Consider the following 22088-nt stretch of genomic DNA (forward strand, 5'->3'; position numbering starts at 1 on the left):
TCACCGTCACCCCTGCCCGACTCCCCGCCTGCTCCTGCCCAACTCCCCAGCCTCACCGTCACCCCTGCCCGACTCCCCGCCTGCTTCTGCTCAACTCCCCAGCCTCACCGTCATTCCTGCCCGACTCCCCTCCTGCTCCTGCCCGACTCCCCGCCTGTTCCTGCTCAACTCCCCAGCCTCACAGTCACCCCTGCCCAACTCCCCGCCTGCTCCTGCCCAACTCCCCAGCCTCACTGTCACCCCTGCCCGACTCCCCGCCTGCTCCTGCCCAACTCCCCAACCTCACCGTCACTCCTGCCCGACTCCCCGCCTGTTTCTGCCCGACTCCCCTCCTGCTCCTGCCCGACTCCCCGCCTGTTCCTGCTCAACTCCCCAGCCTCACTGTCACCCCTGGCCGACTCCCCGCCTGCTCCTGCCCAACTCCCCAGCCTCACCGTCACCCCTGCCCGACTCCCCGCCTGCTTCTGCTCAACTCCCCAGCCTCACCGTCACTCCTGCTCGACTCCCCTCCTGCTCTTGCCCGACTCCCCGCCTGTTCCTGCTCAACTCCCCAGCCTCACTGTCACCCCTGCCCGACTCCCCGCCTGCTCCTGCCCAACTCCCCAACCTCACCGTCACTCCTGCCCGACTCCCCGCCTGTTTCTGCCCGACTCCCCTCCTGCTCCTGCCCGACTCCCCGCCTGTTCCTGCTCAACTCCCCAGCCTCACTGTCACCCCTGCCCGACTCCCCGCCTGCTCCTGCCCAACTCCCCAGCCTCACCGTCACCCCTGCCCGACTCCCCGCCTGCTCCTGCCCAACTCCCCAGCCTCACCGTCACCCCTGCCCGACTCCCCTCCTGTTTCTGCCCGACTCCCCCCTGTTCCTGCTCTACTCCCAAGCCTCACCGTCACCCCTGCCCGACTCCCCGGCCTCGCCATCACCGATGCCCGACTACCTGGCTTCGGCCTTGCTGTCGCCCTTGCCCGGCTTAGCCTGACTCCTCGGCCTTGTCGTCTCCAATGCCCATGATGTTCCTCCTTCCTGTCCATCATTTTCTTTTCTCTTCCGCAGACCATCGGATATGATCCCATAATCCCCCCAGAAGTCACAGCGGAGTTTGGGGTTCAACAGTTTCCTCTAGAAGAAATCTGGGGTCAGTGTGATTACATCACTGTGCACACGCCTCTACTGCCCTCCACCACAGGTATAGACAATCATGCCCCGTGAATGGTTACTCATTTTTCCCACAACCTTAAATGTATTTTATTGTAATTTTATGTGATACCACAAAGTAGCGAGTATCTGTGACGTGTAAAGCAAATGATACGAGGTTTACTAATTATTGTAAAAATATAAATTTGTAAATTAAACCCCTAATAAAATCCTAAGTAACCAGTCCCCCCAGAAGTCACATACTTGGTACATTGCGTCCTCCTGGATGTGATCTCTCCTCCGTATTCTGTTCTGTGAAGACCTCAGAGGTTTGTGTGAGAACACTAGGGATCAAACATCATCATGAAAACCAAGGAGCCCACCAGACATGTCAGGGATAAAGCTGTGGCGAAGAGGAGCGCAGGGTTAGGTTATAGATAATAGCCCAAGCTCTGAAGATCTCATCGCGCTCTGTACAGTCCATCACCCAAAAATGGAAGACATATGGAGCAAGTGCAAACTCACCAAGACATGGCCGTCCCAAGCAAGGAGAGCACTACTTAGAGAAGAAGCAGAGAGGCCCATGGTCACTGGAGGAGTCGCAGAGATCCACAGGTCATGGGGTGAGAACCTGTCCACAGGACGACTATAAGAGCTCATACCCATCACATAGCATCCGATTGCAATGCGATTTTAAAGCAATAAAGCAATTCTCTGTCATTTACACTTCATTTTCCATGGAAATATTCGTCAAGAAATATATATATGTATGTATGTGTATATACACTCACTGGCCACTTTATTAGGTACACCTGTCCAACTGTGTGTTAAGACTTAATTTCTAATCAGCCAATCACATGGCGGCAACTCAGTGCATTTAGGCATGTAGACATGGTCAAGACAATCTCCTGCAGTTCAAACCGAGCATCAGTATGGGGAAGAAAGGTGATTTGAGTGCCTTTGAACGTGGCATGATTGTTGGTGCCAGAAGGGCTGGTCTGAGAATTTCAGAAACTGCTGATCTACTGGGATTTTCACGCACAACCATCTCTAGGGTTTACAGAGAATGGTCCGAATAAGAAAAAAAATCCAGTGAGCGGCAGTTCTGTGGCCGGAAATGCCATGTTGATGCCAGAGGTCAGAGGAGAATGGGCAGACTGGTTCGAGCTGATAGAAAGGCAACAGTGACTCAAATTGCCACCCGTTACAACCAAGGTAGGCAGAAGAGCATCTCTGAACGCACAGTGCGTCGAACTTTGAGGCAGATGGGCTACAGCAGCAGAAGACCACACTGGGTACCACTCCTCTCAGCTAAGAACAGGAAACTGAGGCTACAATTTGCACAAGCTCATCGAAATTGGACAGTAGAAGATTGGAAAAACGTTGCCTGGTCTGATGAGTCTCGATTTCTGCTGCGACATTCGGATAGTAGGGTCAGAATTTGGCGTAAACAACATGAAAGCATGGATCCATCCTGCCTTGTATCAACGGTTCAGGCTGGTGGTGGTGGTGTCATGGTGTGGGGAATTTTTTCTGGGCACTCTTTGGGCCCCTTGGTACCAATTGAGCATCGTTGCAACGCCACAGCCTACCTGAGTATTGTTGCTGACCATGTCCATCCCTTTATGACCACAATGTACCCAACATCTGATGGCTACTTTCAGCAGGATAATGCGCCATGTCATAAAGCTCGAATCATCTCAGATTGGTTTCTTGAACATGACAATGAGTTTACTGTACTCAAATGGCCTCCTCAGTCACCAGATCTCAATCCAATAGAGCATCTTTGGGATGTGGTGGAACAGGAGATTCGCATCAGGGATGTGCAGCCGACAAATCTGCGCCAACTGTGTGATGCCATCATGTCAATATGGTCCAAAATCTCTGAGGAATGCTTCCAGCACCTTGTTGAATCTCTGCCACGAAGAATTGAGGCAGTTCTGAAGGCAAAAGGGGGTCCAACCCCTTACTAGCATGGTGTACCTAATAAAGTGGCCAGTGAGTGTATATATATAAGAGAAAAGAGGGCAAGTGGGAGGAGGGAAGCTAAGTGCCACGATTGGAAAATGTTATGAATGCGCCATTCCTGGGGCAGCTGAAAACTGATGTTCTATTACTATCAGCCCCAGCTGTCTTCCTAGTCTTTGCTGGTTATTAATTATAGGGGGACTCTATGTAACTTTTTTTTTGGGGGGGTCTCCCATTTTAATAGCCAGGAAAGGCTAAGGAGACAGCTGTGAGCTGATATTAATAGCCTGGGAGGCTCCATGCTTATTACCCCCTTCTCAGGCTATAAACATCAGCCCCCAGCTGTCAGCTTTCCCTCAACTGGTTAAAAAATGAACCCCCAACATTTTATTAAAGCCATAAGAAGTCCCATTTGCATGTAGGGGACACAGCAAGGATGAGGTCAGATGAGAACAAAGTGTAGCAGAAAACTAGGGCTGGAATCTCCCCAGCGTACGGCATCGGATGTGATATGCTGATGACACTTGGCTCCTGCTCTGCTGCCAGCGTGATCCGAGCATCCATGCTCTGATCCTCTTGCGTAAGAATGGCAGCAAAGATGCAGAGGGGACCGAGAAAGTAATTTCTCCGTCTCCTCCATGGCCTGAGTCGCTGTATATCGGAGTGCACTGGAGTGACATCCGAATGCAGTCCGATGTTTCACTCGCACTCATAGACTTGTATGGGGTGAGTGAGCAGAGTCTCGCTGCCGAATCAGCATGAGAAAATAATGGCAGATCTGAGCTGCCCCATAGTATAACACTGGGCCACGTGCTATGCGATGTCTTCTCACATAGCACTCGGCCGTGTTACACGTTCATGTGATGCCAGCCTAACAGCACACATCACCCTGAAAGCACCATCCCCACTGTCACGCATGGTGGAGGCAGCATCTTGCTGTGGTGAGGCTTTTCTTCAGCAGGAGAAGGGAAGCTGGTCCGAGGTGATGGGAAGATGGATGGAGCTAAAGACAGGACGATCCTGGAGGAAAACGTGTCAGAGGAAGATCCGAAACTGGGTCATAGGTTCACCTTCTAGCAGGATAATGACCCTCAACATCCTGCCAGAGCTATAATGGAGGGTTTAGATGAGAGCATATTCTGTGTGTGAACGGCGCAGTCACCATCCAGACCCAAATCTCAGAGAATCTGTGACAAGACGTGAGAATTACTGATCTCAGACGTCTCCATTCAATGTCACTGAGCGAGAGCGCAAAGAAGAAGGAGCAAAATGTCATCTCTAGATGTGCAAAGCTGGAGAGACAGACCACAAAAGACTGCAGAAAAAGGTGGAGAGACAGACCCCAAAGACTGCAGAGAAAGGTGGAGAGACAGACCCCAAAAGACTGCAGAGAGAAGTGGGAGAGACACCCCAAAAGACTGCAGAGAGAGGTGGAGAGACAGACCCCAAAAGACTGCAGAGAGAGGTGGGGAGACAGACCCCAAAAGACTGCAGAGAGAGGTGGGGAGACAGACCCCAAAAGACTGCAGCAGTAATAGCAGAGAGAGGTTTATTCCTAATAATTAGTACACCCCGGATCATTTCCTTTGCGCCATCACAGAAAATACATGTACTGTTTGTAATGTGGAAATGTTCATGGGGTGCGAAGACTTTCCTGTCAGTTTCCGGCGCAGTGCACCTCTCCTGGACTGTACCACTTGTCTTCTCCATTTCTCCAGGTCTCATTAATGACGCTGCGTTCTCCATGTGTAAACGGGGGGTCCAGGTCATAAACTGCGCCCGAGGGGGAATCATCGATGAGGTGGCATTACTGCGAGCCCTGGAGAGTGGGCAGTGTGGGGGCGCCGGGCTGGACGTCTTCACCGAGGTCAGCGGACAATAGTGACCCCGACAACCAGGGCGCAGCCCACACTGACACCAGGGAGAGCGACAACCGAGGCGCCCCTGACCCCGACAACCAGGGCGCAGCCCACATTGACATCAGGGAGAGCGACAACCGAGGCACCCCTGACCCCGACAACCAGGGCGCAGCCCACACTGACATCAGGGAGAGCGACAACCGAGGCGCCCCTGACCCCGACAACCAGGGCGCAGCCCACACTGACACCAGGGAGAGCGACAACCGAGGCGCCCCTGACCCCGACAACCAGGGCGCAGCCCACACTGACATCAGGGAGAGCGACAACCGAGGCGCCCCTGACCCCGACAACCAGGGCGCAGCCCACACTGACATCAGGGAGAGCGACAACCGAGGCGCCCCTGACCCCGACAACCAGGGCGCAGCCCACACTGACATCAGGGAGAGCGACAACCGAGGCGCCCCTGACCCCGACAACCAGGGCGCAGCCCACACTGGCATCAGGGAGAGCGACAACCGAGGCGCCCCTGACCCCGACAACCAGGGCGCAGCCCACACTGACACCAGGGAGAGCGACAACCGAGGCGCCCCTGACCCCGACAACCAGGGCGCAGCCCACACTGACACCAGGGAGAGCGACAACCGAGGCGCCCCTGACCCCGACAACCAGGGCGCAGCCCACACTGACACCAGGGAGTGCGACAACCGAGGCGCCCCTGACCCCGACAACCAGGGTGCAGCCCACACTGACACCAGGGAGAGCGACAACCGAGGCGCCCCTGACCCCGACAACCAGGGCGCAGCCCACACTGACATCAGGGAGAGCGACAACCGAGGCGCCCCTGACCCCGACAACCAGGGCGCAGCCCACACTGACACCAGGGAGAGCGACAACCGAGGCGCCCCTGACCCCGACAACCAGGGCGCAGCCCACACTGACATCAGGGAGAGCGACAACCGAGGCGCCCCTGACCCCGACAACCAGGGCGCAGCCCACACTGACACCAGGGAGAGCGACAACCGAGGCGCCCCTGACCCCGACAACCAGGGCGCAGCCCACACTGACACCAGGGAGAGCGACAACGGAGGCGCCCCTGACCTCGACAACCTGGGCGCAGCCCACACTGACATCAGAGAGAGAGACAACTGGGCCACACTGACCCTGACAACCAAGGCGCCCCTGACCCCGACAACCAGGGCGCAGCACACACTTGACACCAGGGAGAGTGGCAACCGAGGCGCCCCTGACCCCGACAACTGAGGCGCCCCTGACAACTGAGGCGCCCCTGACAACCAGGACGCAGCCCACACTGACACCAGGGAGAGCGGCAACCGAGGTGCCCCTGACCCCGACTACCAGGGCGCAGCCCACCCTGATACCAGGGAGAGCGACAACCAAAGGCGCCCCTGACCCCTACAACTGAGGCACCTCTGACCCCGACAACCAGGGCGCAGCCCACCCTGATACCAGGGAGAGCGACAACCGAGGCGCCCCTGACCCCTACAACTGATGCGCCTCTGACCCCGACAACCAGGACGCAGCCCACCCTGATACCAGGGAGAGCGACAACTGAGGCACCCCTGACCCCGACAACCAGGGTGCAGCCCACACTGACATCAGGGAGAGCGACAACTGAGGCGCCCCTGACCCCGACAACCAGGGTGCAGCCCACAGACATCAGGGAGAGAGACAACCGAGGCGCCCCTGACCCCTACAACTGAGGCGGCTCTGACCCAGACAACCAGGGCGCAGCACACACTGACATCAGGGAGAGCGACAACTGAGGCGCCCCTGACCCTGACAACCAGGGCGCAGCCCACACTGACATCAGGGAGAGCGACAACCGAGGCGTCCCTGACCCCAACAACCGAGGTGCCCCTGACCCTGACAACCTGGGCGCAGCCCATACTGACATCAGGGAGAGCGACAACTGAGGCACTCCTGACTCCGGCAACCGAGGTGCCCCTGAGCCCGACAACCATGGCACAGCCCACACTGACATCAGGGAGAGCGACAACTGAGGCGCCTCTGATCCTGGCGTATGACATTACTGCATCTTTTTCAGGAGCCTCCTCTGGATCGAGCTCTTGTAGACCACCCACTTGTGATCGGCCTCCCTCACCTCGGGGCCAGCACACACGAGGCTCAGAACCGCTGCGGAGAGGAGATTGCAGCGCAGATTGTGGACCTGGTGAAGGAGCGGGCTCTTGTTGGGGCCGTGAGTATCTGGGGGTCTTGGACCCTGGTTTATCAGGGTGTAGCGTCCGTGATTACACCTGTGGGGCAGACTGTAGCGTCCGTGATTACACCTGTGGGGCAGACTGTAGCGTCCGCGGTTACACCTGTGGGGCAGGCTGTAGCGTCCGCGGTTACACCTGTGGGGCAGACTGTAGCGTCCGTGGTTATACCTGTGGGGCAGGCTGTAGCATCCGTGGTTATGCCTGTGGAGCAGGCTGTAGCGTCCGTGGTTACACCTGTGGGGCAGGCTGTAGCGTCCGTGGTTATACCTGTGGGGCAGGCTGTAGCGTCCGTGGTTACACCTGTGGGGCAGGCTGTAGCGTCCGCGGTTATACCTGTGGGGCAGGCTGTAGCATCCGCGGTTATACCTGTGGGGCAGGCTGTAGCGTCCGTGGTTATACCTGTGGGGCAGGCTGTAGCGTCCGCGGTTATACCTGTGGGGCAGGCTGTAGCGTCCGTGGTTATACCTGTGGGGCAGGCTGTAGCGTCCGCGGTTATACCTGTGGGGCAGGCTGTAGCGTCCGCGGTTATACCTGTGGGGCAGGCTGTAGCGTCCGCGGTTATACCTGTGGGGCAGGCTGTAGCGTCCGTGGTTACACCTGTGGGGCAGGCTGTAGCGTCCGTGGTTACACCTGTGGGGCAGGCTGTAGCGTCCGCGGTTACACCTGTGGGGCAGGCTGTAGCGTCCGCGGTTACACCTGTGGGGCAGGCTGTAGCGTCCGCGGTTATACCTGTGGGGCAGGCTGTAGCGTCCGCGGTGATACCTGTGGGGCAGGCTGTAGCGTCCGCGGTTACACCTGTGGGGCAGACTGTAGCGTCCGTGGTTACACCTGTGGGGCAGGCTGTAGCGTCCGCGGTTACACCTGTGGGGCAGGCTGTAGCGTCCGCGGTTATACCTGTGGAGCAGGCTGTAGCGTCCGCGGTTACACCTGTGGGGCAGGCTGTAGCGTCCGCGGTTACACCTGTGGGGCAGGCTGTAGCGTCCGCGGTTACACCTGTGGGGCAGGCTGTAGCGTCCGCGGTTACACCTGTGGGGCAGGCTGTAGCGTCCGCGGTTACACCTGTGGGGCAGGCTGTAGCGTCCGCGGTTACACCTGTGGGGCAGGCTGTAGCGTCCGCGGTTACACCTGTGGGGCAGACTGTAGCGTCCGCGGTTACACCTGTGGGGCAGGCTGTAGCGTCCGCGGTTACAGCTGTGGGGCAGGCTGTAGCGTCCGCGGTTACAGCTGTGGGGCAGGCTGTAGCGTCCGCGGTTACACCTGTGGGGCAGGCTGTAGCGTCCGCGGTTACACCTGTGGGGCAGGCTGTAGCGTCCGCGGTTACACCTGTGGGGCAGGCTGTAGCGTCCGTGGTTACACCTGTGGGGCAGGCTGTAGCGTCCGTGGTTACACCTGTGGGGCAGGCTGTAGCATCCGTGGTTACACCTGTGGGGCAGGCTGTAGCGTCCGTGGTTATATCTGTGGGGCAGGCTGTAGCATCTGTGGTTATACTGTTGAGGGAGGGCTAAATTAACCCTTCATGGTTGATCCAGTGATTTCCAAATTAATTCACAGGGCGTTGCTAGCAACTGGGAATGACCACACGGAGACGGGGGTCTCTGTACGGGAGGATCCAGGCAGATCACTAACCCCCTTTATTATGTCACCTTTTTATAGTATTTTGCTTAATTATGCAAAGTACTCAGCTACCAATAGCATCGTCGTAATACATTCACTTTATAAGCCAATAGTATTGCAAGAAAATTGGAATATGTCCCTAGCTGCGTGACGTAGAAAATAGAACAATAGCACGTTCTTTTAGGGTCTCATATCTCATATCTTGTACAAGCTAGAACAGTCTAGTTTCATAACAGCTGCGAACTTTCACCTAATTACAAAATTTATCTTGTAAACAACAAAATGGCGTCGCAAGCACAAAAATGGGTCCTGTAGAACAAGATGTCCCGTACATCTGAATACTGTACTTCACAATCACCCCTAGATAAATTTTGTTAACACATATGCAGCATCAGAGGTGCTATCCCAAGCCATAAGCTCGAGGGGTACTGGTCTTCACATGACTGATGCTGTGTTACCAGTCACGGCTGTCGCGGCGCACCCATCCCCCCTGTATACTGCAGTTCACGAATAACAATTTTTGATGACGGTGGTGGTGATCTTTTGTAGGTAGCCATGTGCTTGGCTTCAACATCTTCATCAAGTAGCCTTTTGAGATCGGTGCAGAGAAGAGCAGGGGCAACCACGCCTTTGGTATCATCATTAGCTGTCTTAGTGCAGAATTTCCTAATACATACAGAAATACACCAAAGAACAAGTTTTAGTATCACATATACAACAAGGATACAGGCAGCAATGTGTAACAAGCTCTGTAAGATCCCAGCTCTCCAGCCCCCAATTCCCTTAAACCAACTGGCTGGATTGAGAAAGGAGAAGGTGTCTGACCACCAACTGTCCTTAGTACGATCACTGTCTTTATTGTATTGATCTCTGAGTCTTTGAATATCTTCTAACTTTTAACTTCTACCAATAATAATATGGAAAATGCGGAAAACCAAAACATTATGTCCCCTTTATTTGCTATTGGCTTGTTGGGTGATGAGGAGAACTTGATAGGGACCGTCATACAAGGGTTCTAGTCCGTGCTTCCTGACATGCCTCTTCACGACTACCAAATCACCAGGCTTCAGGTTATAACAGGTGTCGGTTTCTGCTGAATCTGAAAAAGAAAAGGAAACTAGAACATAGGTGTTAGTAAAAATCTTGCTAAGCTGAATAACATATTGAACAGCACGGTCAGTTTCTTCTGATAACTGCTGAGGCTGGAAATTTGCAACTGGGGGCCTAGCACCAAACAATATCTCATATGGGGACAGGCCATATTTTGTAATAGGGGTAGTACGAATGTGGTATAGTACAATGGGTAGGAGCTCCGGCCATGGAGCCGTAGTCTCCTGCATCATTTTGGTCAATTGTCCCTTCAGTGTGCCGTTCAGCCTCTCAACTTCCCCACTGGATTGTGGGTGGTATGGAGTATGGAGGGCTACAGTGGATCCAAGCATTGTCAGAACTTCTTAGTACACATGAGTAGAAAAGGCCGGACCTTGATCACTTTCAACAACTTCTGGAACCCAATATCTGCATATAACTTCCATCACCAGTTTCTTCGCTGTGGTTTTTGCAGTCATGTTGGTAACAGGGAATGCTTCCGGCCAACTGGAGAACCGGGGCCCAGTAGAATTTTTGCACCAGTGCGAGGGCCTGATTCTTTCCTCGATGTGTAGGTCCATGTGGCAATAGCAGGGTACATCCGCTTAGGGAGACACACGAGTTGGTCCTTTTTCTCAGAGACCATTATCCATACGTGCCCCATCAGTCTTCCATTGCTTCACCTCTTCCTTTGGAGACATTCTCTGCGTTGTCATTAAGCGGTCTCGCGGGGTCCGACAGAAAACTTCAGTCTGTTGTAGATCCTCAGGTTCTTGTAGGGTCAGTGCTTCTTGTAACTGTTTACGCTGAGAGCGTGTGGTCACCATAGTTGGTATGGTTGGTTCAACGGGTAAGAGAGCGGCGGCTTTTGCTTGCATATCCGCAAATGCGTTGCCAACAGTCTGTGGACTGGTCCTAGGACCGTGCGCCTTAACTTTGATAATGGCCACCTGAGTAGGTAATTTGATCGAGTCCATGAGGGCTTTAACAGCTTCAGCATTTTTCACTGGGGTTCCGGCAGTAGTAATAAACCCTCGATTGGCCCATAGAGCCCCATAATCGTGAGCAATACCAAATGCATACCGTGAGTCCGTGTATATATTAGCCCGTCTGTTCTTGGCCAAAGTACATGCAGTAGACAGAGCCTGGAGTTCTGCTTCTTGTGCTGACTGTGAGCGCGGGAGCGCAGCTGCGTGCACTACAGTGTCCTCTGTGGTAACAGCGTATCCCGTGTGGAATCTACCAAACTCATCAGCATATCTTGAACCGTCCGTGTATAACACCAGATCAGGATTTGGGAGTGGATTCTCACTGACATTTGGTGGAGTAGCTGTTTCTTCAGTCAGAAGTTGGGAACAGTCATGTTGGAGGTATTCCTCATCACTGCCATCTTCCCTTATAGTTCATTATACCGTCTTTCAAGGCGTTGTAAAGGGGATGCATTATGCGGGATGCATCCGGAATCCACTGACAACAATAAGTGCATAAGAAAACGCTGGAATTCAGTTTCATCTTTTGGGAAAGGAAGGGAGCTGACAGCTATTTTTCTTTCTTCTGCGAGGTGTCTGACACCCTGAAGGAGACAGTGACCCAAGAAGATCACTTGACCAAGGCAGAACTGAAGTCTCGAGGCCGAAACCCGACAGTTCAGTGCTGCCAGATACTTAAGGAGGCTAACAATGGCAGCAATGGCAAAAGACACCTGCTCGTATATTTTTTTTTTTTGCAAACTGGTTGGGACCGTTTTGGGCCCCTTGTGGCATCTGTGGGAAAGGCATGAAAAATACAGATTTCCTCACTGTCTTCATCTACATAGGGATTATATAACGTAAGAGCCATCTGACCATCATCTTGGAATTGTATTCCGGAGCGGAACCGTGATAATAAATCTGCCCCTAGTAAATTTACAGGACATATGGGAGAGATTATGAACTGAGTAGTAACCTCGGGGAAGGGTCCCACAGGGATCGGTTTTGTAAGAGTATATTAATTGTGTCTACCATCTACACTGTGTTCCAAATTATTATGCAAATTATATTTTTCTCTGATTTTCCTAAATAGTCGGTACAAATGACAGTCAGTCTAAGAAAAGTCATCACCCGTTAGAGTATACATCAAATTTTATTGAAGAAACCTCCCAATGATAACAGTATAATCTCCAAAATGAATAAAAGCTCATATTGCACTGTTCCAAATTATTAGGCACAGTAGAATTTCTAAACATTTGATCTGTTTTAAAGAACTGAAAATGTTCATTTGTGGAATTTGCAGCATTAGGAGGTCACATTCACTGAACAAAAAAGCTATTTAACTCCAAAACATCCTAACAGGCCAAGTTACATGCTATCATAGGAACCCTTCTGTGACATCACCTTCACAATTCTTACATCCATTGAACTTGGGAGTTTTTGGAGAGTTTCTGCTTGGATTTCTTTGCATGAAGTCAGAATAGCCTCCCAGAGCTGCTGTCTTGATGTGAACTGCCTCCCACCCTCATAGATCTTTTGCTTGGTGATACTCCAAAGGTTCTCTATAGGGTTGAGGTCAGGGGAAGATGGTGGCCACACCATGAGTTTATCTCCTTTTATGCCCATAGCAGCCAATGACTCAGAGGTATTCTTTGCAGCATGAGATGGGGCAGTGACATGCATGAAGAGGATTTTGTTCCTGAAGGCACGGTTCTGCTTTATATACCATGGAAGACAGCTGTCAGTCAGAAACTCTATATACTTTGCAGAGGTCATTTTCACACCTTCAGGAACCTTAAAGAGCCCTACCAGCTGTTTCCCCATGATTCCGGCCCAAAACACAACTTCTCCACCTCCTTGCTGACGTCGCAGCCTTGTTGGGACATGGTGGCCATCCACCAACCATCCACTACTCCATCCAACTGGACCATCCAGGGTTGCTCGACACTCATCAGTAAACAAGACTGTTTGAAAATTAGTCTTCATGTATGTCTGGGCCCACTGCAACCATTTCTGCTTGTGAACACTTTTTAGGGGTGGCCGAATAGTAGATTTTTGCACCACAGCAAGCCTTTGAAGGATCCTACACCTTGAGGTTTGAGGGACTCCAGAGGCACCAGCAGCTTCAATGATCTGTTTGCTGGTTGGTAATGGCTTTTTAGCAGTCACTCTCTTAATCCAATGAACTTGCCTGGCAGAAACCTTCCTCATTCTGCCTTTATCAGCACAAACATGTCTGTGCTCAGAATCAACCACAAATCTCTTAACAGTACAATGATCACGTTTAAGTTTTTGGGAAATATCTAATGTTTTCATCTCTTGACCAAGGCATTGCACTATTTGATGCTTTTCAGCAGCAGAGAGATCCTTTTTATTTCCTAAATTCCTTGAAACCTGTGTCCTGCTTTATAATGTGGAACATCATTCTTAAGTAGCTTTTCTTTAATTGAGCTCACCTGGTAAACTAATTATCACAGGCATTTGAGATTGATTTCAGTGATCCAAAGAGCCCTGATACACAATACCATCTATGAGTTTATTTGAAAAACAAAAAATTACATCTTTATGACACTTAAATCCAATTTGCATAATAATTTGGAACACAGTGTACTCCGATTAAAACAGAGGGAGTATGACAATCTCTCTGAAAGTGTCCGAATCTGGCACAGCGCCAGAATTGCAGACGAGAATGGTGGGGGCGATGTGGGAGGGGGAGCTGGGATTGGAGGGAGAACTGGAGCAGCTGCTAGCTTGATTTTTTTTTTTTTCCCTGCTGATACAGAGCTGGTTAAAGTCTTCTGAAAACTTTTTTTTTCTGTATCTGGAAGGGGGTGGATACTCATAACCACTAGCAATATTAGGCATAGCGGGGACTGAGGCTGGCGGCGGATATTTCCTGGGGAGGGACCTTATCATCTAGCAGGGAGACCTCTTTCAAATCATTACTTTTAAGTATTTGTCTGCCTGACACATTAGTATCAATCTTAGTTCCTTCTTAATCAATCACTTTCTTGAACCACAAAACATCCCGTTCCTGTCATAATAATAGACAATTTTCCTTCTTCAACATAGCAGTAACAGAAACAATCAGCATTCACTTCCTCTGTTCTTCCTAACACCTTCGTCACACAATTCATGTGCCAAGCCACAAAATTCTTCTTTTCCTTCCACGGATTCTCTCATTTAGAGCTAAATATCCTTACTTCAGTTGTGCACAATACTGGAGCGGCCGTCTCAGTTTGTTCCACCGGGTCAACCCCCTCTGGGAAGCCCAAAATTTGCGGTAATCAGTGAAAGGAGGAGGGCGTCTCAGACTATCCCTCCGGACACCTCTGGTTATATATATCTATCTATATATACCTGAGTTACGTATCCTACCCATCTTCGATCACTTCACCATGCCCAATACTAACAATGATCAGGACTTCAGGATATTTTGACTATAAAGAGAGTCACAATCACTGGTCAATCCGGGGTGTCCGTCCCTTATGAGGTACGGTTCGAGCACTGGGCCCCCAACGGGACTGCACCTCTGTATTATTCCACCCATGAATCACCCCACCACGGGGACAAACCTCAGATCCTCTTTGTAGCAACAAGCACAGGAAAACCACACCAACGGTCAGTCTGAACAGTATAACTGCCAACTTACCGTGGTTGTTGTGGGGGATGATCAGTCCCAATTTTCCAGCACCTGTGTCCGCTCCGAGGGTCCTTTGTCTTGTTGTCCTCCGGGGGCAGAGGCGTCCCTGTTTGGGGGCCCCACTTTGGGCGCCAAGCTGTTGAGGGAGGGCTAAATTAACCCTTCACGGTTGATCCAGTGATTTCCAAATTATTCCACAGAGTGTTGCTAGCAACTGAGAATGACCACACGGAGACGGGGGTCTCTGTACGGGAAGATCCAGGCAGATCACTATGCCCCTTTATTATGTCACCTTTTTATAGTATTTTGCTTAATTATGCAAGGTACTCAGCTACCAATAGCATCGTCGTAATACATTCACTTTATAAGCCAATAGTATTGCAAGAAAATCGGAATATGTCCCTAGCTGCGTGACGTAGAAAATAGAACAATAGCACGTTCTTTTAGGGTCTCATATTTTGTACAAGCTAGAACAGTCTAGTTTCATAACAGCTGCGAACTTTCACCTAATTACAAAATTTATCTTGTAAACAACAAAATGACGTCGCAAGCACAAAAATGGATCCTGGAGAACAAGATGTCACGTACATCTGAATACTGTACTTCACAATACCTGTGGGGCAGGCTGTAGCGTCCGTGGCTATACCTGTGGGGCAGGCTGTAGTGTCCGTGGTTATACCTGTGGGGCAGGCTGTAGCGTCCGTGGTTATACCTGTGGGGCAGGCTGTAGCATCCGTGGTTACACCTGTGGGGCAGGCTGTAGCGTCCGTGATTACACCTGTGGGGCAGGCTGTAGTGTCCGTGGTTACACCTGTGGGGCAGGCTGTAGCATCCATTGTTGTACCTGTGGGGCAGGCTGTAGCGTCCGTGGTTACACCTGTGGGGCAGGCTGTAGCGTCCGTGGTTACACCTGTGGGGCAGGCTGTAGCATCCGTGGTTACACCTGTGGGGCAGGCTGTTGCGTCCGTGGTTATACCTGTGGGGCAGACGGTAGTGTCCATGGTTATACCTGTGGGGCAGGCTGTAGCGTCCGTGGTTACACCTGTGGGGCAGGCTGTAGCATCCGTGGTTACACCTGTGGGGCAGGCTGTAGCGTCCGTCGTTACACCTGTGGGGCAGGCTGTAGCGTCCGTGGATACACCTGTGGGGCAGGCTGTAGCGTCCGTGGTTATATCTGTGTGGCAGGCTGTAGCGTCCGTCGTTACACCTGTGGGGCAGGCTGTAGCGTCCGTCGTTACACCTGTGGGGCAGGCTGTAGCGTCCGTCGTTACACCTGTGGGGCAGGCTGTAGCGTCCGTCGTTACACCTGTGGGGCAGGCTGTAGCGTCCGTGGTTACACCTGTGGGGCAGGCTGTAGCGTCCGTGGTTATATCTGTGTGGCAGGCTGTAGAGTCCGCGGTTATACCTGTGGGGCAGGCTGTAACGTCCACGGTTACACCTGTGGGGCAGGCTGTAACGTCCGCGGTTACACCTGTGGGGCAGGCTGTAGCATCCGCTGTTACACCTGTGGGGCAGGCTGTAGCGTCCGCGGTTACACCTGTGGGGCAGGCTGTAGCGTCCGCGGTTACACCTGTGGGGAAGGCTGTAGCGTCCGCGGTTACACCTGTGGGGCAGGCTGTAGCGTCCGCGGTTACATCTGTGGGGCAGGCTGTAGCGTCCGCGGTTACTCCTGTGGGGCAGGCTGTAGCGTCCGCGGTTACACCTGTGGGGCAGGCTGTAGCGTCCGCGGTTACACCTGTGTGACAGGCTGTAGTGTCCGTGGTTATACCTGTGGGGCAGACTGTAGCGTCCACGGTTACACCTGTGGGGCAGGCTGTCGTGTCCGCGGTTACACCTGTGGGGCAGGCTGTCGTGTCCGCGGTTACACCTGTGGGGCAGGCTGTAGCGTCCGTGGTTACACCTGTGGGGCAGGCTGTAGCGTCCGTGGTTACACCTGTGGGGCAGGCTGTCGTGTCCGCGGTTACACCTGTGGGGAAGGCTGTCGTGTCCGCGGTTACACCTGTGGGGCAGGCTGTAGCGTCCGCGGTTACACCTGTGGGGCAGGCTGTAGCGTCCGCGGTTACACCTGTGGGGCAGGCTGTCGTGTCCGCGGTTACACCTGTGGGGCAGGCTGTCGTGTCCGCGGTTACACCTGTGGGGCAGGCTGTCGCGTCCGCGGTTACACCTGTGGGGCAGGCTGTAGCGTCCGCGGTTACACCTGTGGGGCAGGCTGTAGCGTCCGTGGTTACACCTGTGGGGCAGGCTGTCGTGTCCGCGGTTACTCCTGTGGGGCAGGCTGTCGTGTCCGCGGTTACACCTGTGGGGCAGGCTGTAGCGTCCGCGGTTACACCTGTGGGGCAGGCTGTAGTGTCCGCGGTTACACCTGTGGGGCAGGCTGTCGTGTCCGCGGTTACACCTGTGGGGCAGGCTGTCATGTCCGCGGTTACACCTGTGGGGCAGGCTGTAGCGTCCGCGGTTACACCTGTGGGGCAGGCTGTAGCGTCCGCGGTTACACCTGTGGGGCAGGCTGTCATGTCCGCGGTTACTCCTGTGGGGCAGGCTGTAGCGTCCGCGGTTACTCCTGTGGGGCAGGCTGTAGCGTCCGCGGTTACTCCTGTGGGGCAGGCTGTAGCGTCCGTCATTCCAGTATTAGGAGGAGCAGTGGAGTTTCCTGTAGACTTTAGTAAGAGGAAATGCTTTGCCTTCTGCTTTTATATTTTTGGCCTCCTCAGATGGATGTGACCTCTTGCTCATTATTTCAGCAGTGATGAGTTAATTGCCTTCTGCTTTTACTCCTCTCTTGTAATCATGGTGTCATCATGGTGTCCTGGTGTTCTTGGGCAGCGCCCAGTTTATGTATGATCATTCTCGGGTACTCGGCAGCTTGTGCTGTGGGACCCAGTGCCGGAGTTACTGGTCATCGGAGGGTGAACCTCAGTTACCACCAACCTGTTTGTGTCTCCACAGGTCAATGCCCCGGCCCTCACCAAGGCCTTCTCCCCAGAAACCAAGCCCTGGGTCAGGTTAGGGGAAGCACTGGGTCATCTTCTTCGCTCCCTGTCACCAGAAGTCCAAGGAGAGATCCAAGTGATCACTACAGGTAAGAGTCCTCCATGGTTGCAAGACGTCGCCTTGTATCTGCTGAATAGACCACAGAGGGCACAGAGGGAGTGATCGTGGCTCGTCAGATCTGTCACCAGAGAACTCTGGGAGCTGGACAATCAGTCGCTCAGCTTATCCCACATCTTCTTCTAACACTAGGAGGCGCTCTGAAGAATGCGGGTTCATTCCTCTGCTCGGCCGTTGCTATCGGACTTCTCCATAACCCAGACAAGAAAGTTAATCTAGTGAACGCCTGCCTCTTCGCCAAAGAAGTAGGAATACAGGTAATGTTTCACTATAGGGTGCCATCATCAGTATGTCGGGTCCAGTGGTATAGTCTCCTCAGGATATATGGCCCAGACTCCAGAATAACCTCGATATCCCCGTGTCCACTCAGCCGCCATCATCAGTATGTTGGGTCCAGTGGTATAGTCTCCTCAGGATATGTGGCCCAGACTCCAGAATAACCTCGATATCCCCGTGTCCACTCAGCCGCCATCATCAGTATGTTAGGGCCAGTGGTATAGTCTCCTCAGGATATATGGCCCAGACTCCAGAATAACCTCGATATCCCCGTGTCCACTCAGCCGCCATCATCAGTATGTTGGGTCCAGTGGTATAGTCTCCTCAGGATATATGGCCCAGACTCCAGAATAACCTCGATATCCCCGTGTCCACTCAGCCGCCATCATCAGTATGTTAGGGCCAGTGGTATAGTCTCCTCAGGATATATGGCCCAGACTCCAGAATAACCTCGATATCCCCGTGTCCACTCAGCCGCCATCATCAGTATGTTAGGGCCAGTGGTATAGTCTCCTCAGGATATATGGCCCAGACTCCAGAATAACCTCGATATCCACGTGTCCACTCAGCCGCCATCATCAGTATGTTGGGTCCGGTGTTATAGTCTCCTCAGGATATATGGCCCAGACTCCAGAATAACCTCGATATCCCCATGTCCACTCAGCCGCCATCATCAGTATGTTGGGTCCAGTGGTATAGTCTCCTCAGGATATATGGCCCAGAATCCAGAATAACCTCGATATCCCCGTGTCCACTCAGCCGCCATCATCAGTATGTTGGGTCCGGTGGTATAGTCTCCTCACGATATATGGCCCAGACTCCAGAATAACCTCGATATCCCCATGTCCACTCAGCCGCCATCATCAGTATGTTAGGGCCAGTGGTATAGTCTCCTCAGGATATATGGCCCAGACTCCAGAATAACCTCGATATCCCCGTGTCCACTCAGCCGCCATCATCAGTATGTTGGGTCCAGTGGTATAGTCTCCTCAGGATATATGGCCCAGACTCCAGAATAACCTCGATATCCCCGTGTCCACTCAGCCGCCATCATCAGTATGTTAGGGCCAGTGGTATAGTCTCCTCAGGATATATGGCCCAGACTCCAGAATAACCTCGATATCCCCGTGTCCACTCAGCCGCCATCATCAGTATGTTAGGGCCAGTGGTATAGTCTCCTCAGGATATATGGCCCAGACTCCAGAATAACCTCGATATCCCCGTGTCCACTCAGCCGCCATCATCAGTATGTTAGGGCCAGTGGTATAGTCTCCTCAGGATATATGGCCCAGACTCCAGAATAACCTCGATATCCCCGTGTCCACTCAGCCGCCATCATCAGTATGTTGGGTCCGGTGGTATAGTCTCCTCAGGATATATGGCCCAGACTCCAGAATAACCTCGATATCCCCGTGTCCACTCAGCCGCCATCATCAGTATGTTGGGTCCGGTGGTGTAGTCTCCTCACGATATATGGCCCAGACTCCAGAATAACCTCGATACCCCCTTGTCCACTCAGCCACCATCATCAGTATGTTGGGTCCGGTGGTATAGTCTCCTCAGGATATATGGCCTAGACTCCAGAATAACCTCGATACCGCCGTGTCCGCTGAGCCGCCATCATCAGTATGTTGGGTCCGGTGGTATAGTCTCCTCAGGATATATGGCCCAGACTCCAGAATAACCTCGATATCCCCATGTCCACTCAGCCGCCATCATCAGTATGTTGGGTCCAGTGGTATAGTCTCCTCAGGATATATGGCCCAGACTCCAGAATAACCTTGATACCCCCATGTCCACTCAGCCGCCATCCTCAGTATCTTGGGTCTGGTGGTATAGTCTCCTCAGGATATATGGCCCAGACTCCAGAATAACCTTGATACTCCCATGTCCACTCAGCCGCCATCATCCCACTCCATACTCTTTCAGGTGACCTCTCAATATTCCGGGGACTTGGCAGACACGAGATTGGAAGTGTCCGGAGCAGGACTGCGTTTAGTTGGAGGGTTGACTGGTGATGTCCCTTGCCTGATTCAGATGGGACCCTCTCCCTTTAGAAGTCCGGTGTCACTGAATGGAACGTTACTGGTGTGGAAGGGCGAGACGGAGCTCCCAAGCCTTGTAGGTGAGTAACACCCAGGCATTTGTGGTACATGGTCTATTCCCTGATCATACAGACAGTCTCCACCAGCGTTTCTTGAAAACTAGCAGTATGGTAATTGTTTGGTCAACTTATAAGATGACCGTTTTTGGGATTTTTGGGTTTGTCCAGTCTCCTCTTTATTATTTCAGTTGCTTGCATAGCGCCATCATATACCACAGCGCTTTACAGACATCATCATCCCTGTCCCCCTCACCCACATCAGTCTGTCTCTGGGTTGTGGAAGGGAAACCAGAGGAAACATGGGGAGAACATACTGACTCTGTGTAGACATTGTCCTTGGTGGGATTTCATCTCCGGACCCCAGCGCTACAAAACAACAGTGCATGCCGGCGTGCTGCACTAGTCACTGGGTCAGCGTGCTGCCATGGCCAGTCCCTGTTCCACATTGGGCACTCTTACTCCTGGTTTCTGCCCTCACTCTCTTCTCTTATATTCCAGGAGTCCTTGCTGCTGCCAATATCCAGCTCCAGACGTTCCATGTGTCGGGCGGACACAGCGTGGCGGGAATCTCTGCTCCTCTCCCAGATCTGTCGACCCTGGGGTCCTGCCTGCAGATCACTCTTTGACTGCCTGCCTGAAGTCCTCTCTTAGTCACTAACATTTTCCTGTCTTGGATCTCACCTGAATACAAACCTTCTAGTTTATCTCACTCTCGTCTCCATTATCATACTAGAATGCTTGATGTTTCCAGACAGCTGTGTGATATTTCAGGTGGACAGCAACATGGGAGGTTTCCAGCCCCTATGGAGAGACTGTGGTCTGTAGACATCTCGCCGTGTACAATAGATGTGTATTATCTGGAGACCAGTCCTGATAGAGATGAAGTCAAACGTGTCTGGACCACGATGGCCTGTTATGCCCAGTTATATATTATACTGGGACTACAGCTTACATACTGGGACTACACAGTCCATAGACCCCATACTACTCAGAACAGGACTCCATACTGGGACTACACAGTCCATAGACCCCATACTACTCAGAACAGCACTCCATACTGAGACTACACAGTCCATAGACCCCATACTACTCAGAACAGGACTCCTTACTGAGACTACACAGTCCATAGACCCCATACTACTCAGAACAGCACTCCATACTGAGACTACACAGTCCATAGACCCCATACTACTCAGAACAGCACTCCATACTGAGGCTACACAGTCCATAGACCCCATACTACTCAGAACAGCACTCCATACTGAGACTACACAGTCCATAGACCCCATACTACTCAGAACAGGACTCCTTACTGAGACTACACAGTCCATAGACCCCATACTACTCAGAACAGCACTCCATACTGAGACTACACAGTCCATAGACCCCATACTACTCAGAACAGCACTCCATACTGAGACTACACAGTCCATAGACCCCATACTACTCAGAACAGGACTCCTTACTGAGACTACACAGTCCATAGACCCCATACTACTCAGAACAGGACTCGATACTGGGGCTACACAGTCCATAGACCCCAAACTACTCAGAACAGGACTCCATACTGGGAATACACAGTCCATAGACCCCATACTACTCAGAACAGGACTCCATACTGGGGCTACACAGTCCATAGACCCCATACTACTCAGAACAGCACTCCATACTGAGACTACACAGTCCATAGACCCCATACTACTCAGAACAGGACTCCATACTGGGGCTACACAGTCCATAGACCCCATACTACTCAGAACAGCACTCCATACTGGGGCTACACAGTCCATAGACCCCATACTACTCAGAACAGCACTCCATACTGGGGCTACACAGTCCATAGACCCCATACTACTCAGAACAGGACTCCATACTGAGACTACACAGTCCATAGACCCCATACTACTCCGAACAGCACTCCATACTGGGGCTACACAGTCCATAGACCCCATACTACTCAGAACAGCACTCCATACTGGGGCTACACAGTCCATAGACCCCATACTACTCAGAACAGCACTCCATACTGGGGCTACACAGTCCATAGACCCCATACTACTCAGAACAGCACTCCATACTGGGGCTAC

At 52.5% G+C, this 22088-nt stretch overlaps 1 protein-coding gene across 1 annotated transcript in view; it reads left to right on the forward strand.

Annotated features, from left to right (window-relative positions):
• The window catches only part of PHGDH (phosphoglycerate dehydrogenase), a 45578-nt gene extending 24868 nt beyond the window's left edge, over window positions 1–20710 (forward strand). Inside the window, exons 6-12 of the mRNA XM_073560510.1 lie at window positions 1052–1184; window positions 4819–4967; window positions 7025–7177; window positions 17460–17592; window positions 17754–17878; window positions 19827–20022; window positions 20500–20710. Of these exons, the coding sequence (XP_073416611.1) occupies window positions 1052–1184; window positions 4819–4967; window positions 7025–7177; window positions 17460–17592; window positions 17754–17878; window positions 19827–20022; window positions 20500–20627 (1017 nt within the window). The 3' untranslated portion in view covers window positions 20628–20710. The remainder of the gene's footprint in view (window positions 1–1051; window positions 1185–4818; window positions 4968–7024; window positions 7178–17459; window positions 17593–17753; window positions 17879–19826; window positions 20023–20499) is intronic.
• The last annotated feature ends 1378 nt before the right edge of the window (window positions 20711–22088 follow it).

This window comes from Dendrobates tinctorius, unplaced genomic scaffold (genome assembly GCF_039654945.1).
Source record: "Dendrobates tinctorius isolate UK_male_01 unplaced genomic scaffold, ASM3965494v1 ptg000297l, whole genome shotgun sequence".
Classification (NCBI taxonomy): Eukaryota; Metazoa; Chordata; class Amphibia; order Anura; family Dendrobatidae; genus Dendrobates; species Dendrobates tinctorius.